Source organism: Sporobolomyces koalae (genome assembly GCF_050403365.1).
Source record: "Sporobolomyces koalae JCM15063 DNA, S_koalae_JCM15063T_v1_ctg15, whole genome shotgun sequence".
In the NCBI taxonomy this organism is placed as follows: Eukaryota; Fungi; Basidiomycota; class Microbotryomycetes; order Sporidiobolales; family Sporidiobolaceae; genus Sporobolomyces; species Sporobolomyces koalae.
The window spans coordinates 291,196-303,199 of record NW_027481756.1 but is presented as its reverse complement, the minus strand read 5'-3'; the positions used below and the strand labels follow the sequence as shown (position 1 = coordinate 303,199).

At 55.0% G+C, this 12,004-nt stretch overlaps 5 protein-coding genes across 5 annotated transcripts; 3 read left to right on the top strand and 2 right to left on the bottom strand.

Annotated features, from left to right (window-relative positions):
- Positions 1 to 599: 599 nt before the first annotated feature.
- On the top strand, positions 600 to 4,035 carry JCM15063_004617 (uncharacterized protein; the record flags this gene model as incomplete). Its single annotated transcript, XM_076678610.1, has 9 exons — positions 600 to 652; positions 715 to 825; positions 900 to 1,064; positions 1,133 to 1,415; positions 1,481 to 1,948; positions 2,046 to 2,126; positions 2,196 to 2,903; positions 2,972 to 3,518; positions 3,599 to 4,035. The coding sequence occupies 9 exons, from the start codon at positions 600 to 602 to the stop codon at positions 4,033 to 4,035; spliced, it is 2,853 nt and encodes a 950-aa protein (XP_076534354.1).
- A 404-nt stretch (positions 4,036 to 4,439) lies between these two features.
- On the bottom strand, positions 4,440 to 7,493 carry JCM15063_004616 (uncharacterized protein; the record flags this gene model as incomplete). The annotated part of the gene is made up of 12 exons (XM_076678609.1): positions 4,440 to 4,622; positions 4,701 to 4,958; positions 5,023 to 5,113; positions 5,177 to 5,483; positions 5,548 to 5,711; positions 5,773 to 5,782; positions 5,855 to 6,258; positions 6,328 to 6,433; positions 6,506 to 6,896; positions 6,971 to 7,094; positions 7,173 to 7,268; positions 7,333 to 7,493. 12 exons carry the CDS (start codon positions 7,491 to 7,493, stop codon positions 4,440 to 4,442), a joined length of 2,295 nt encoding a protein of 764 aa, XP_076534353.1.
- A 947-nt stretch (positions 7,494 to 8,440) lies between these two features.
- JCM15063_004615 (uncharacterized protein) lies at positions 8,441 to 9,248 on the top strand (the record flags this gene model as incomplete). The annotated part of the gene is made up of 3 exons (XM_076678608.1): positions 8,441 to 8,530; positions 8,620 to 8,845; positions 8,908 to 9,248. 3 exons carry the CDS (start codon positions 8,441 to 8,443, stop codon positions 9,246 to 9,248), a joined length of 657 nt encoding a protein of 218 aa, XP_076534352.1.
- Positions 9,249 to 10,070: 822 nt separating this feature from the next.
- JCM15063_004614 (uncharacterized protein) lies at positions 10,071 to 10,777 on the top strand (the record flags this gene model as incomplete). The annotated part of the gene is made up of 4 exons (XM_076678607.1): positions 10,071 to 10,196; positions 10,289 to 10,426; positions 10,515 to 10,598; positions 10,679 to 10,777. The coding sequence occupies 4 exons, from the start codon at positions 10,071 to 10,073 to the stop codon at positions 10,775 to 10,777; spliced, it is 447 nt and encodes a 148-aa protein (XP_076534351.1).
- Positions 10,778 to 11,157: 380 nt separating this feature from the next.
- Positions 11,158 to 11,953, bottom strand: JCM15063_004613 (HD domain-containing protein; the record flags this gene model as incomplete). The annotated part of the gene is made up of 2 exons (XM_076678606.1): positions 11,158 to 11,485; positions 11,550 to 11,953. The coding sequence occupies 2 exons, from the start codon at positions 11,951 to 11,953 to the stop codon at positions 11,158 to 11,160; spliced, it is 732 nt and encodes a 243-aa protein (XP_076534350.1).
- Between the last annotated feature and the right edge of the window lie 51 nt (positions 11,954 to 12,004).

The window sequence follows — 12,004 nt, the reverse complement described above, 5'->3', positions numbered from 1 at the left end:
AGGCGTTGAATCGTCGCACAGCGAAAAATATGTGGAGTACAACTGGCAAATGTATCAGGAGCGCAGGGTTCGCAGTACCGATCTGGTCTTCAGATTCGATGCCGATCGAGGCCCAGAATCTCGAGACCTTCCTCCCCGTCGAGCGAGCGCACAAGGACGGCGTGCAGAGAGATGCCCACGATTCTGTACTGTAAGAGGGATCAACTCGGGTAGATCAGTTCGGGTCCACCACGAGCATTGAAAACTGTCCACGAGCAGCAGATCTGTGCGCGTGCTGCGACTTTGGTGCGATCGACGAAAGGATGACGAGGTCTCGAGCGCGAGCGCAAACAAGCCTACGTCATTCGAATTCCATCTCGCTCTCGCTGCCCGGCCTAGTCCCCCCCTTCTCTCCTTCTCCCTCCTTCTCCCCCTATTCACGTGCCAGTCTTCTATCAGCACACCACCAAGCACACCCCCCAATCACCCAACGAGTTCCGTATACCCTTAGAACAAACCCCCCTCTTAATTCGTGAGTTGGTTGATGACGAGGTGGGGGAATTCAGCTCCAAATCAACTAATCTCCTTTGTCTTCGCCGGTTGCCAGTGTTTAGCCCAGTATGCCTTCTACCGGAACACACGTTCGCGAGATCAGCGAGAACCCTTCCAAGAAGTGCGCGCTCCAGCTTCCTCACCTGCTGGGACTCGTCACTGATGTATATTCTCTTTCGACAGTGCCGTCACCTCGCCAACAGACCCCAAAACCAAGGCGGTCGACATTGACCGCAAGCTCAAGCTCTACAGTGTGATCGAGGCGTTCCGACAGGGCAAAATGCCCAACAACGAGTGAGTCGCGTTCCGTTGTCGAGTACATGCCCACGCATACCAACTACTGACACACACACGCAACGCACAATCAGACAATGCGAGCGCGCCCTCGACTACGCTCTCGAGCACTCGCCGATCAACGAGTCCAAGCTCTCCAAGGACGGCAAGAACCTCGTCGAGGACTTCCGAGACATTATCCGCACCGCAAAGCAGATCGTGGTCGAGAAGAACGATGACGAGCTCCTCCAAAACTTCATGTGAGCCTAGGTCTGCATCTCGCCGGGTAGACAGAGCCGTTGCTGACATTTTTCGCTCCCACCCATAGCTACCACACGACCAAGGTCCAAACTCCCTCGGCTGATCAGGTCAAGAATGTCAACACGGCTACGTCGCAACAAGACATGCAAGCCGACGGCGAGCAAGCCGTCGAGCACCTCCGCACGCTCGGCAAACTCATCTTCACTAACTCCGAGTTCCGCAAGCTCTTGAAGGACGTCGGAATCCTCGGTCGCGATGTCGCTGCTGATGCCGCTACCAAGGCCGCCAACGCTGCGCGACCCAGCGAGGAGCAGCTCCGCCAGGTTGACGAGACTGCCCCTGACAACCAAGTGAGTCGCGCCTGAGCGGTCTCTCTATGACCGGCTTCGTGCTTACCGCTGCTCTCCTTTTACAGTGGGTCGGCCCCAACGGAGAAGTCCGCGACCACACCTCGGATGTTCCCGACACCGGCCTCGCCGCCAAGCGCGACGAGGCTAAGCGTCTCAAGGAGCAAGCTCAACAGAAGAAGGAGGAAGTCAAGCAAGAGGGCGCCGACCGCGCTCAAAACGTCGCGAACGCTGCCGACAACGCGCAACAGTCGCAAGCCGGACCTGCCACCTCGCACGTCGGTACCGATGGCACCTCGACCTCGCCTTCGAACCTCGGTGGTGCCTCGAACGGTCAGCCCCCTTACTACGGCGGCGCTTCTCAGGGCTCGACTGGACAGAACCTGTCGACTTCGGGCATGTCTGACGCTCAGAAGGAGGAGGCTAAGGACCGCGCCAACGCTGGCGCCAACGCTGGTTCGGAGCAAGCCAAGTCGGAGGCCAAGGACGTCAAGAACAAGGTGCTCGGTGCGATCCCTGATGAGCACCGCGAACGCGTCAACGAGCAGATTGACCGCACCAAGGCAAGTTACCGCACAACTCGGTCCGTAGTCTTTTGCGACGTGTGAGCTGACCTTCCTCGTTCGAATATAGGACTACCTCGATGAGAAGTTCCCCGAGGAGCGTCGCGACCGCTTCATCTACCGCCTCAAGAAGGTGATTGTCGAGAACCAGGTCAGTGCCCTTGCTGTTCATTTCGAAAGCGTCGCGGCTCTCAGCTGATTCGAGTTCCCATGACTACAGCGCCACAAGGATTACCAACAAGCGATCGAATTCTTCCTCGACAAAGCTGAGCACTACCAGGTCCAGGCCAAGGAGGCTGGCAAGCAGTCCGGTGGCACGGTCGCATCCGTCCGCCACGACACTAACTACCAGCGTGCTCAACACGAGCTCCGCACCCTCCTCGAGCGCTTCGCCAACGGCGCGTCGATGCAAGGCATCTTCGACTCGGTCGACCAACTCTACACCGACTCGAAGAACGACTCCGAGCTCAGTCACTGGTTCCACGAGCTCAACACTTACATCCGCCAGTGCCTCCAAGAACCTGGATACATTATGAAGGACGAGTGCGACCGTCGCGGTCGCGAGCTCAAGGACTCGAGCAAGAAGTTCTGGGACCCCAAGGAGGGCAAGTACGCCGGCCACAAGGACCGCTTCTTCGACGAGGTTCAAAACTTCTTCACCTCGTACGCCGACGATGGACTCAACCAGCGTCTCGGCGAGTCGGTCAAGACCCTCTTCTCGGACCTCCTCTTCAACTCGGAGGGCAACCTCGAGTACAAGGCCCACCTCTGGAAGGATATCCGTACGGTCATCCTCCCCGAGCTCTTCCAACAAATCGGATACATCCCCATCCCCCGCGCCGAGTACACCTCGCCCGATGTCGATCTCGTCGTCGAGCAGCTCACGCTCGAGTCGGCCAACCTCTTGCCCAACATTTTCGAGATCGAGGTGAGTTGCTCCATCTCTTGCATCCATCAAAACTGCCAGAAACTGATCCCCCTCTGCTCAATATCTAGGCTCGCAACTACTTCAAGCTCTCGCCGTATGACAACCTCGGCGATGTCTCGAAGCACTCGTTCTGGGTGTCGTTCTCGCAGGTCCAGACCGACCTCAAGGACGTTGCGTTCTACATCAAGAAGAAGACCGGTTTCCCCAAGCTTACCGACAGCGGGTACGCCGACGTGTTCCTCGGAGGCAAGGGACTTTCGGGCAAGGTGCACCTCGAGTCGACTGGTCGTCGCGACCACGCGTTCAAGGTCGTCGAGGTCAAGATCAAGATTGACAAACTCAAGTTCGCCGTTCGCGACTCGAAGCACTCGTTCTTGATCAACACCCTTCGCCCTCTCGCAACCGGCCTCATCAAGAGTGCACTCACCAAGGCAATCGAGGCTGCGATCCGTTCGGGACTCGAGCAGGTCGACATGCAAGTTGCCGACATCCGCGAGCGCCTCGACGAGGCCAAGCAGCAAGAAGGTACTTCGAAGCTCGACAGCCTCAAGGCTTCGTTCCAGCAGAAGAAGGCCGAGGGTGAACGCAAGAAGGCCAAGGCTGAGGAAAAGGCCCGTAAGTATCGTTCCCGCTGCTTTGAGTTCCTCACACTTGAGCTTCAAATGCTGATCATGCTTTCTGCCTCCTCTCAACAGCGAGCGGTCGTTTCTCGCTCACGCTCGAGCCTGACCAAAAGCTCGTCAACTGGTCCTCGCCCGACTCGATGATCGAGAAGATTGGTTCGCACCAAGACAACGCGCGCAACACGGGTTCGCGCGAGTGGGAGAGTGAGAACTTTACTCTCGCCGGCCCGGCCAACGCCACCCGCTCTGCACCTACCGCTGGCCACTCTGCACCGACCACTGGCCACTCTGCACCTACGACTACTCACTCTGCGACCACCGCTGTCCACCCTACATCCACCGTTAACCAATCTGGATCCACCTTTGCTCAATCTGCACCCACCGCTGCTCAAGCTGCACCCACCACTGCCTACACTACGCCCGACGCTGGACCCTACAATGCTGCTCAAGCTGCACCCAACGCTGCCTACTCGGCACCCACCGCTTCCAACGAAGCTCCCCGAATCTAAACCCGCCAGTACAAATCACCTCCCGTGCTTCATAGGTCTCGAATGTAGTTAGCCGTTCATAAAGCTCTCTTCTTTGTTCCAAAGTTTCCGTGTCGTCATTTGCCGTGCTGTACTGTAACTTTGTCTTGATCTCACTTTCTCTCTTATCGATTCTGCTTTTCGAACTGGCTTGAGACGAGAGTAAAAAGTCGGGGAAGAAAGCGTACACTTCGAGAGTAGAAAGTAGTGATGACAAAGAGGTGAACTGCTACTGCTGAGACTACTGAAACCCTTGGGAAAGCAAAAAAACGAAGCTCTACTTCTTGATTGTGCGTGTGCATGCGAATTGGAGAAAACAGCCGGGTCTAAAGGTGAGTGAGGAGGAAGAGGGGGAAGAGGGTCGGAAAGGAAGGAGATATCGAATTCTAGAGCGGTGCGACGACCGACATGCGCAACACGTCCTGATCGTCTCCGAATCGATACTGTTCGTACTCGTCAAAGTTGACTTTGATCCGACGATACACTTCTTCGATAAAGAATTGTCGAATGTACCGCACGATGCGAGGTCGAGTCGAATTCGGATCCGCAACGACGTAGAAGTTTGGCAACTGCAGAACCAAGTACCGGGCACGCGTCAGTTGATGTCGTACTTGTTCGAGATCACCGTGCGGTTTCTGGAAGCTTACGATGTGAGTGACGGCCGTTTCGATCGCCTCGTCAATCACCCTGACTCGCTTGTCGAGGTTCGCTGGATCACTTCGAGCTTCGAGCGCGACGATTCGGTCTCGAAGTGGATGCACAATGTTCTCGAGCGATTTGACATCTCGGTATCCGAACCGGAGAGTGCAGATGTACAGTCCGGTGAACGTGCGCACGCGGTCGACGTTGTAGCGATCTTCGGGGGCGATGTGCGGAACTCCTTCGGTACGGACAGTGAGGAAGACCTGAATATCCCAACAAGCTTGGATCAGTCTTTGGCTTTCTCAGCAGGAGAGAAACGGTACTCACAATGACGCTCGGGAGCGAAGGGTACGAGCGCAAGAATGCCGAGAACGAATGAGGCACACCATCGTGCTGAATGGCCGACGAGTTGTGGAAGCTGTAGATATGCTTCTCGTCAGCTTCGATAATCCAGGCAAAGTCAGCAAAGGGACGAGCTCACAAGGCAAAGATGGGCAACCTTGCGAGGGAGGCACCGTTTGATGCTTCGATCTGTCGGTCCTTGTATCCTGACCCGGTCGGTTCGCGTGCGGGCTCGCAGATCCGTAGAGTAGCCAAGTCGCCGAGCGAAACGCCAGATTCGAGGGGCTTGACGTCCTCGTCGCGATCGCGCTCAGTCGCGAGGCGCATGACTTCGGTGAGGCGGTAGCGGTGGGTTGCATCAAACTTGTCTTCGAGGCGCTTGACCCACGTCCACGACAAGATGAGCACGAGCAGAACGAGACCGAGAGTGAGGGTGAACCATGCGCCTGAGCAAAAAAGACGAGTCAGAATCAGACCAATTCAAGCGGTGTGTGCGTCATGGCGGCGTACCGTGAGGAATCTTCTTGAGTGTTGCGCCCCAGAAGAGAGCGTCAAAGAACGCAAAGAAGAAGAAGAAAGCGATTGCCACGAGAACATTCTGTCCCTTGATACGGACGAGCGAGAACGAGAGCATGACCGTAGTGATGATGAAGACACTTGCGACCGAGAATCCACTGTCGAAAGAGCCAGATCAGTTCGCGTCAAGCGGCTGTAAGATCAGCGAGAGATGCGTACTATGCATTGGCTAGAAAACGAGCGAAAAGCAAGAGTCAGCTTCGGCGTTATGTCAAGCTGATACCTGAACAGGGCAACTCACTGAGGCCGACATCAGTACCAAAGCCGACGACGAGACCGATCGTGCCAATCAGAATGAGGAAGTTGACGACGGGGACAAAGATGCGGTGGCTGTTCGAATCGTCGGTGTAAACGACTTTGAGCGGCGGGAGCGAGCCGAGCGTTGTGAGCTGCTGGATCAACGAGAACGCGGCGGTGATCATGGCTTGCGAAGCAATGATCGAGGCGAGGATCGCAAACAGCCAGACGATGTACCAGTATGCCGTTCCGGACCCTCCAGGAATGGACTGGAAGAAGACGTTCTTGACGACCGCATCGGGGTCCTTGACGAGACGAGCACCTTGACCGAGGTAGGACAGAAGGAGGCAAGGGTAGACGAAGCCGATGAACGAAAATCGAATCGAGGACTTGCTGAACTGGCCGAGGCTGGACAGACAGACAGAAGCGGGTCAGACCAAATCTTCGCATCAGATCAAACGTCCGTGCTTCGCTCACTTGGCAAAGAGCGCCTCGGCTCCGGTGAGGGCAAGGATCACACCGCTCAAGATGTCGTAGTTCTTGGTACGGACGAAGAGGAGGACAGCACGCGAAGGGTCGAAAGCTGCGAAAGAAGCCAAAGAAGATTGAGTGTACTGGATTCTCTGAATCGAGCCCATTGCAGGGTCCTGCTCACCTCGGAAGATGCCAGGGTAGTGCGAAATATTGATGGCGCCATTGACGAGGTTGAGCATGAACCAGCCGATCATGACCGGGGAGAAGACGCTACCGATCCTCCGAGTACCCATGGTCTGCAAGAGCCACAAGAGGACGAGGAATGCGCACGAGATGCCGACGATCTTGTCCGTGACCGCAGGGAAGGGGACTGCAATACCTCCGACAGCTGACGTGACTGAGACAGCCGGCGTCAAGAGACCGTCCGCCATCGTGAGACCGACACCGAAGAGAGCGAGGACCAGGAGCGAAGTCTTGACAACTTTGCGCTGGAAGAATGACACTCGGCCAGAGAGCGACTGGCCGACGGAAGCGGTCGTGTAGGTCGTGAGAGCACGGTTCTCGCGCTTTGCCTACTCCGTGCCAGATGAATCAGCGAATGGGACGAGAGAGCGTATTTTTAGGTGAACGTAGGTTCAAAGCTCACCACTTTGGGAGGATACAGGGTCGTATACACGGCGAAAGGTCCACCTTCTCCCTCGACCGTACCGAACTCAAGCGCGAAGAGGGCGTATTTGAGCAGGATGACGATTGTGAAAGCCCAAACGATGCTGCGAGAGCAGATTCTAAAATCAGCCACACGATCGACGAAACCGACAACGCCCTCCTGGCTCGCCGAGTTTGCTCACCAGCTGACAGCTCCGATCGCATCTTCGGCCGAAGGTCCGGGACCAGACGAGGGAAAGACACCATTGAGGGTATACAGCGGACTCGTTCCGAGATCACTGAGGAAAGCGCGTCCTCACGATCAGCGGGCCATCTCGGTAGCAGGATGCAGCATTGACGAACCCATAGATGACTCCGAGCGTGACACACGACAGTCCCAAGAACCCTCTCGCCTTTTGAAACTTGGACAGGTGGTGCTGACCGCCTTCGAGCGCGGCCGCAGAGTGCGCCGGCGCTTTCGTCGAAGCCGAAGCTTCGTCTTGCGCGTCCATCTGTGCCGTCATGTCGGCCGTCGTGAGGGTATCGAGCGGTCGGAAGGAGGAAGTGCCGCGACGAGAGCGACGAGGAGAAGCGGAGTTGTCGAGAGTCGCCACGGTTTCGATTGCGTGAGGAGGGCTCGCGGCGATGCGAGAAGCGAGAAGACGTCGAAGGAACGCGAATGCAAGAGCCAAAGAGCGAGCAGAGGCAAAGGAGAGAGCAGTCGAGCTATTTGGGGGTGCGAGAGCCCTCGATACCGTGCACTTTCTGCCAGAGATTCGCCCGCGAGCAACGCGTACCTCACCCACGCGCAAGATTGCGACCCATTGTACGATCGAGCGAGGCTGTACACTGGCCCCTTGAGAGCAGGAAAAAATGTCGAGAATTGCCTCAGTAGAGAGAAATCGCCGCTCCCGTCACGCCGCGAATTGAGCGGCGACCGAAACCAGCTGAGGACATTTCGCTGCGAGGCGCCGGGGCAATTTGACGTCCAAAGCACATGGTCCACTTCCAACTGGGTTCGTCCCTCCGCACATTTCCACCAAAGGGGTGACATGTCAGAATTTCTAGCCTCTCAAAAGAGAAAGAGGGAGAAAAACATCTTCAAAGCGGATCCATGCAGCTGCAACTTGAGAAGGCTGGTCTCAGACTCTGGCCTGGCTGGCGCTGGATCGTTCAGCTAGGTTCAAGTCGCATTCGGATCGCCTGCGAGACTGCAGCTGGTGCCGGCAAGCGCGCACAGTCGAGTGAGAGGCTGGAGCCGCGAAAGCGCGACATGCACTTGCGGCTTGCCTGTTTTTAATTTTGAGGCCTCATCTCTCTTGGCTGATCAGTCGTTCCGTCCCGCCTCGCCGACGTTCGATCACGCGACAGCACTTTGCACGCACCACAGTACCTCTTTGCGATCGCTTCCATTTACTCCGCTCATCCAAGTCGCGTCCAAACATCGAGTCTCGTTGCACCGCAAACAACCATGGCTTTCGATACTTCCTCGCCGTTCTCCATCTCGAAGCGCACTCGGGACGAAGGAGAGGTGGAATCACCATCGGGCAAGCGCACCAGAGTCAGTCCCGTTGTCTGAGCGTGCCAACGAACGCGACCAAGTTCACTCACCTCCCGCGCTTGCCGCTTGCCGCGCGTTCTCACCTACAGACAATCGCGCCCGTACTCGCCCCTGAAGCACCGCAAATTGCGCCACCTACTCCGAATTTCGTGACCTCGCTCGCACAGCAGCGGCAACAGGAGTTCGAGAGGATGGACTTCGGCTCGGCCGAGAGGGAAGACACCGAGATGGATGGCGGGGACATGAGCGACGGCAGCACGACGAGCAACCCGAGGCATCCGTGGAACCTCGCGTCACCTCCCATGGCTCACCAAGGTATGATCCCTGCGCCTCTGCGAAAGCGCTCCATCATTAGCTGACCCCGATTCGAACTCTAGCTTCCTCAAACAGTCTGTCAAACTCTTCGATCGCGTCGTCTTCGATGCCTACGACCCCTCTCGATGGTCAATTTCACTATGCGGGATACCCCTCTCATTCGAATCCAACGTCGTTTACCGATATGAATGGCACGATCCACACGTTTTCGAATCCGCCTCCTCCTTCGCCTGCGGATTCCGCTCCCACAGCATCGACAAGTGGTCCAATCAGTCACGGGTTCCTCGCACAAGCGCATGCCAACGCGCAAGCAAAACTACAGCAGTCAACAGGACAGCCGAGCTACGGCTGGGACATGCCGAGACAGAGCAACAACTTTGTTCTCGGAGGTCACTTGGTTTGAAGGTGCGCCTTTGCACCTGCCGGTGTGGGCGACAGGAGAAAGTGGTTGAATTGGTTCGAAAGAACGATCTGATCTCTTCTCTCCTCTACTTTGCTCGCATTCGATCGCTTGCCCACTCTTTCACTCTGGCTGTCGTTGCGCTCTGTACCACCGAACCGAGTGCCGACCATCCACCCGTAGTCGTTGATGTCCATGTTTTCAGTTTTACCCCTCGATCTACCTCGCCTTGACGGCCCACCTTTTTTTTCCGTTCGTTTACCCCCCATCGTCTTACTGCCTCGGAATTCCCCCCATGTTGTCTTTTGTTCTTCCCTGCTGCTGTCGTGTCCCTCTGTCTCGTCGTTCCTTGCACACCACCCTCTCAAAATTTGTTCCTTCGCCTTGACACACGGCGAAGCGTCTGTTCACTCATTTACTTTGGCTTGACACTCTTTACCAAAAATACCTTTGTAGCAAGGCCCCTGTCACACTGGAAACAACAAGATCTGTAGCATGAGACTCGGGCATTGCAAGAACGTTCGCAGTCCAATGAGTAGCTCGGGGCTTCTTTCACGACACCAATCGAACGGGAACCGAGCGAGCAAATCAAGAGGTCTCGACACGACTCTCGCGTGTCGCGATCACCCACGCGACTGATCACGGTTCCCCTTTTCAAGGGCGCACGAACCTCTCTTTTCATTCACTAATACAGCAAACACCTCGTCATTTTCCGGTTTTGTCTACTCGAAAACCTTCGTTTCTGCCCCTTCTCTTTCTTCCTCGTATCCGAATCTTCGATCCATCAACGACTCTATCGGTGGCAATACTATCCGAAAGAAAACCATGTTCACTCGTTCAATGTTGTTCTCGTGGTTGTCACTCTTGATCGTTGGATGGATCACGATTCAACCCGCTCAGGCCGCGATGGGTCAAGGTCACTTCAACTTTACTCGAGACTACATCATCAAGGTAAATTAAACGCCCCCGGAAAAGAAAAAAAAGAAGCTTGAGACCTGATTTGAACTCTCTCTCTTCTTGGTGGTGGTGTCGAAAAAAAACAGTATGATCGCAAGTCTTACAAAGACACGGCATTGTTTTGCAAAAGGTTCAGATCGGCTTGTGTCGATTACGTCGGACCTTTGAACCAACATCATATCCTCGATTGTGTGTTTGATAATGGTCAAGTCGTACAAAAAGGCGTAAGTCTCTCTTTCTTCTCTCTCTCCTTCCAAGAGAGAAGATATCTGATCCAGAACATGTCGATTTGCCAATGATTGAAAAAAAAAGCCCAAGATTCATGCCTTCTGTGGAGGATTGCCGAAGAACAAGGATGGGACGTGGACCAACAACAATGCGAAAGTGATTGATCAGGTAAACAGAATCAACCACCTCTTTGTTCCTGATAACGACCGCGGAAGAGCACTGATGATTGCGCGCATGATGGAAAACAGACTCGAGTCGTGATTGATCGTTACATGAATGCCAAGATTGTTCAAGATCCAATGGGGAAAACGGCATGCTTGAAGTTCCGCAAGAATCACAAAGAGTAAAAGGGTCCTTCTTTTTGCGAGTGACAACGAGGGAGATCAGGCTGACGGACAAAGTGTCATGGTTACAGCGTTGTCTGTTGAGCCATCCTTTTGGTGGACCCGTAACCAAATCACCTCTACATCCCCTGTCCTTGCCTGATACCTGATTCCCGATCCATTCTCCTTCCTTGCCCGCCTGCGCCTGGCCACATGTGACCGTTTGTCTGCTATTGCTTCCCTCGAGTTTCGCACATTTCGTCGAGTTTCTGAAACGTCTCTTGAATCGATACCTTGACGTCGAGATAGGGATCGAGATAGAGGGACTTCGCAGTAAGGGTATGGTATTTCTTGCGTTGACGACGGAGGGTTTCGCGGGACCTTCAATCAGAGTTGGCTTCTTATTATGACTCGACTTTAGTTTGCAAGACGAGTTCGCCCGCTTCAACTTCGTTCCATTCGTCCTGAATCGAATCAATGAACGTTGTCAACCTTGCGGTTCTCGAACGAGCCAATTGTTTCCCTTTGTTCGTCTTCATCATGGATTCGAGTTTGACCAACTTGTCGTGGAAGTGAGAGATGGCGTCTGAACCTGAAGATTTCGGGGCAGGTGGAAACGAGGATGAAGACGAAGAAGGTACGAAGAGAGGTCGGTTCGTGATGGCCGAGTACGCGCTACAGCGCATGATCCCGAATGCTCCAATTGCGTCTAGTTTGTCAGCATCTTGTACACTGTCGGAGGGAGCAAAAGACATTAGAGGATGACGAAGGAAGAAACGAGAGAAGGATCGCGAACCAATGTAATTCGAGACACGAGTCGAACCAAGCTTGATCGGGTTCGGTTGCAGTACGTTTCACTTCTTTCGAATAGCTGACGTTGGCAATGATTCGTTCGACCAAACGTCGCTGAGGGTCCGAGACTTGGTGTTGAGTGAATTGATTCCAGAAGGGTGCGAGTTTCTCCTCGGGAGTTTGCGCAACGGTCTGGTACTTTTTGTCGAGCAGGTCGTGAAACAAGGCGGCGAGGATCACTACGAGTCGATCGATGTGGTGCTCGAGGGTCGAGCTGATCAGGAGCGAGAGCGAGACGACGCGGTGGACATGGTGAATGTCGTGACTCGGATCGTACGGAGCGTGGTGCGCGGTTGCGAGCTGTTGTGCCGCGGCGACGACGCGATTCGTCGACAAGGGATCCATCATTGATGATAAACCAGATCCCGAGGCGATGTTCCATTGCTCGCAACTTGGAGC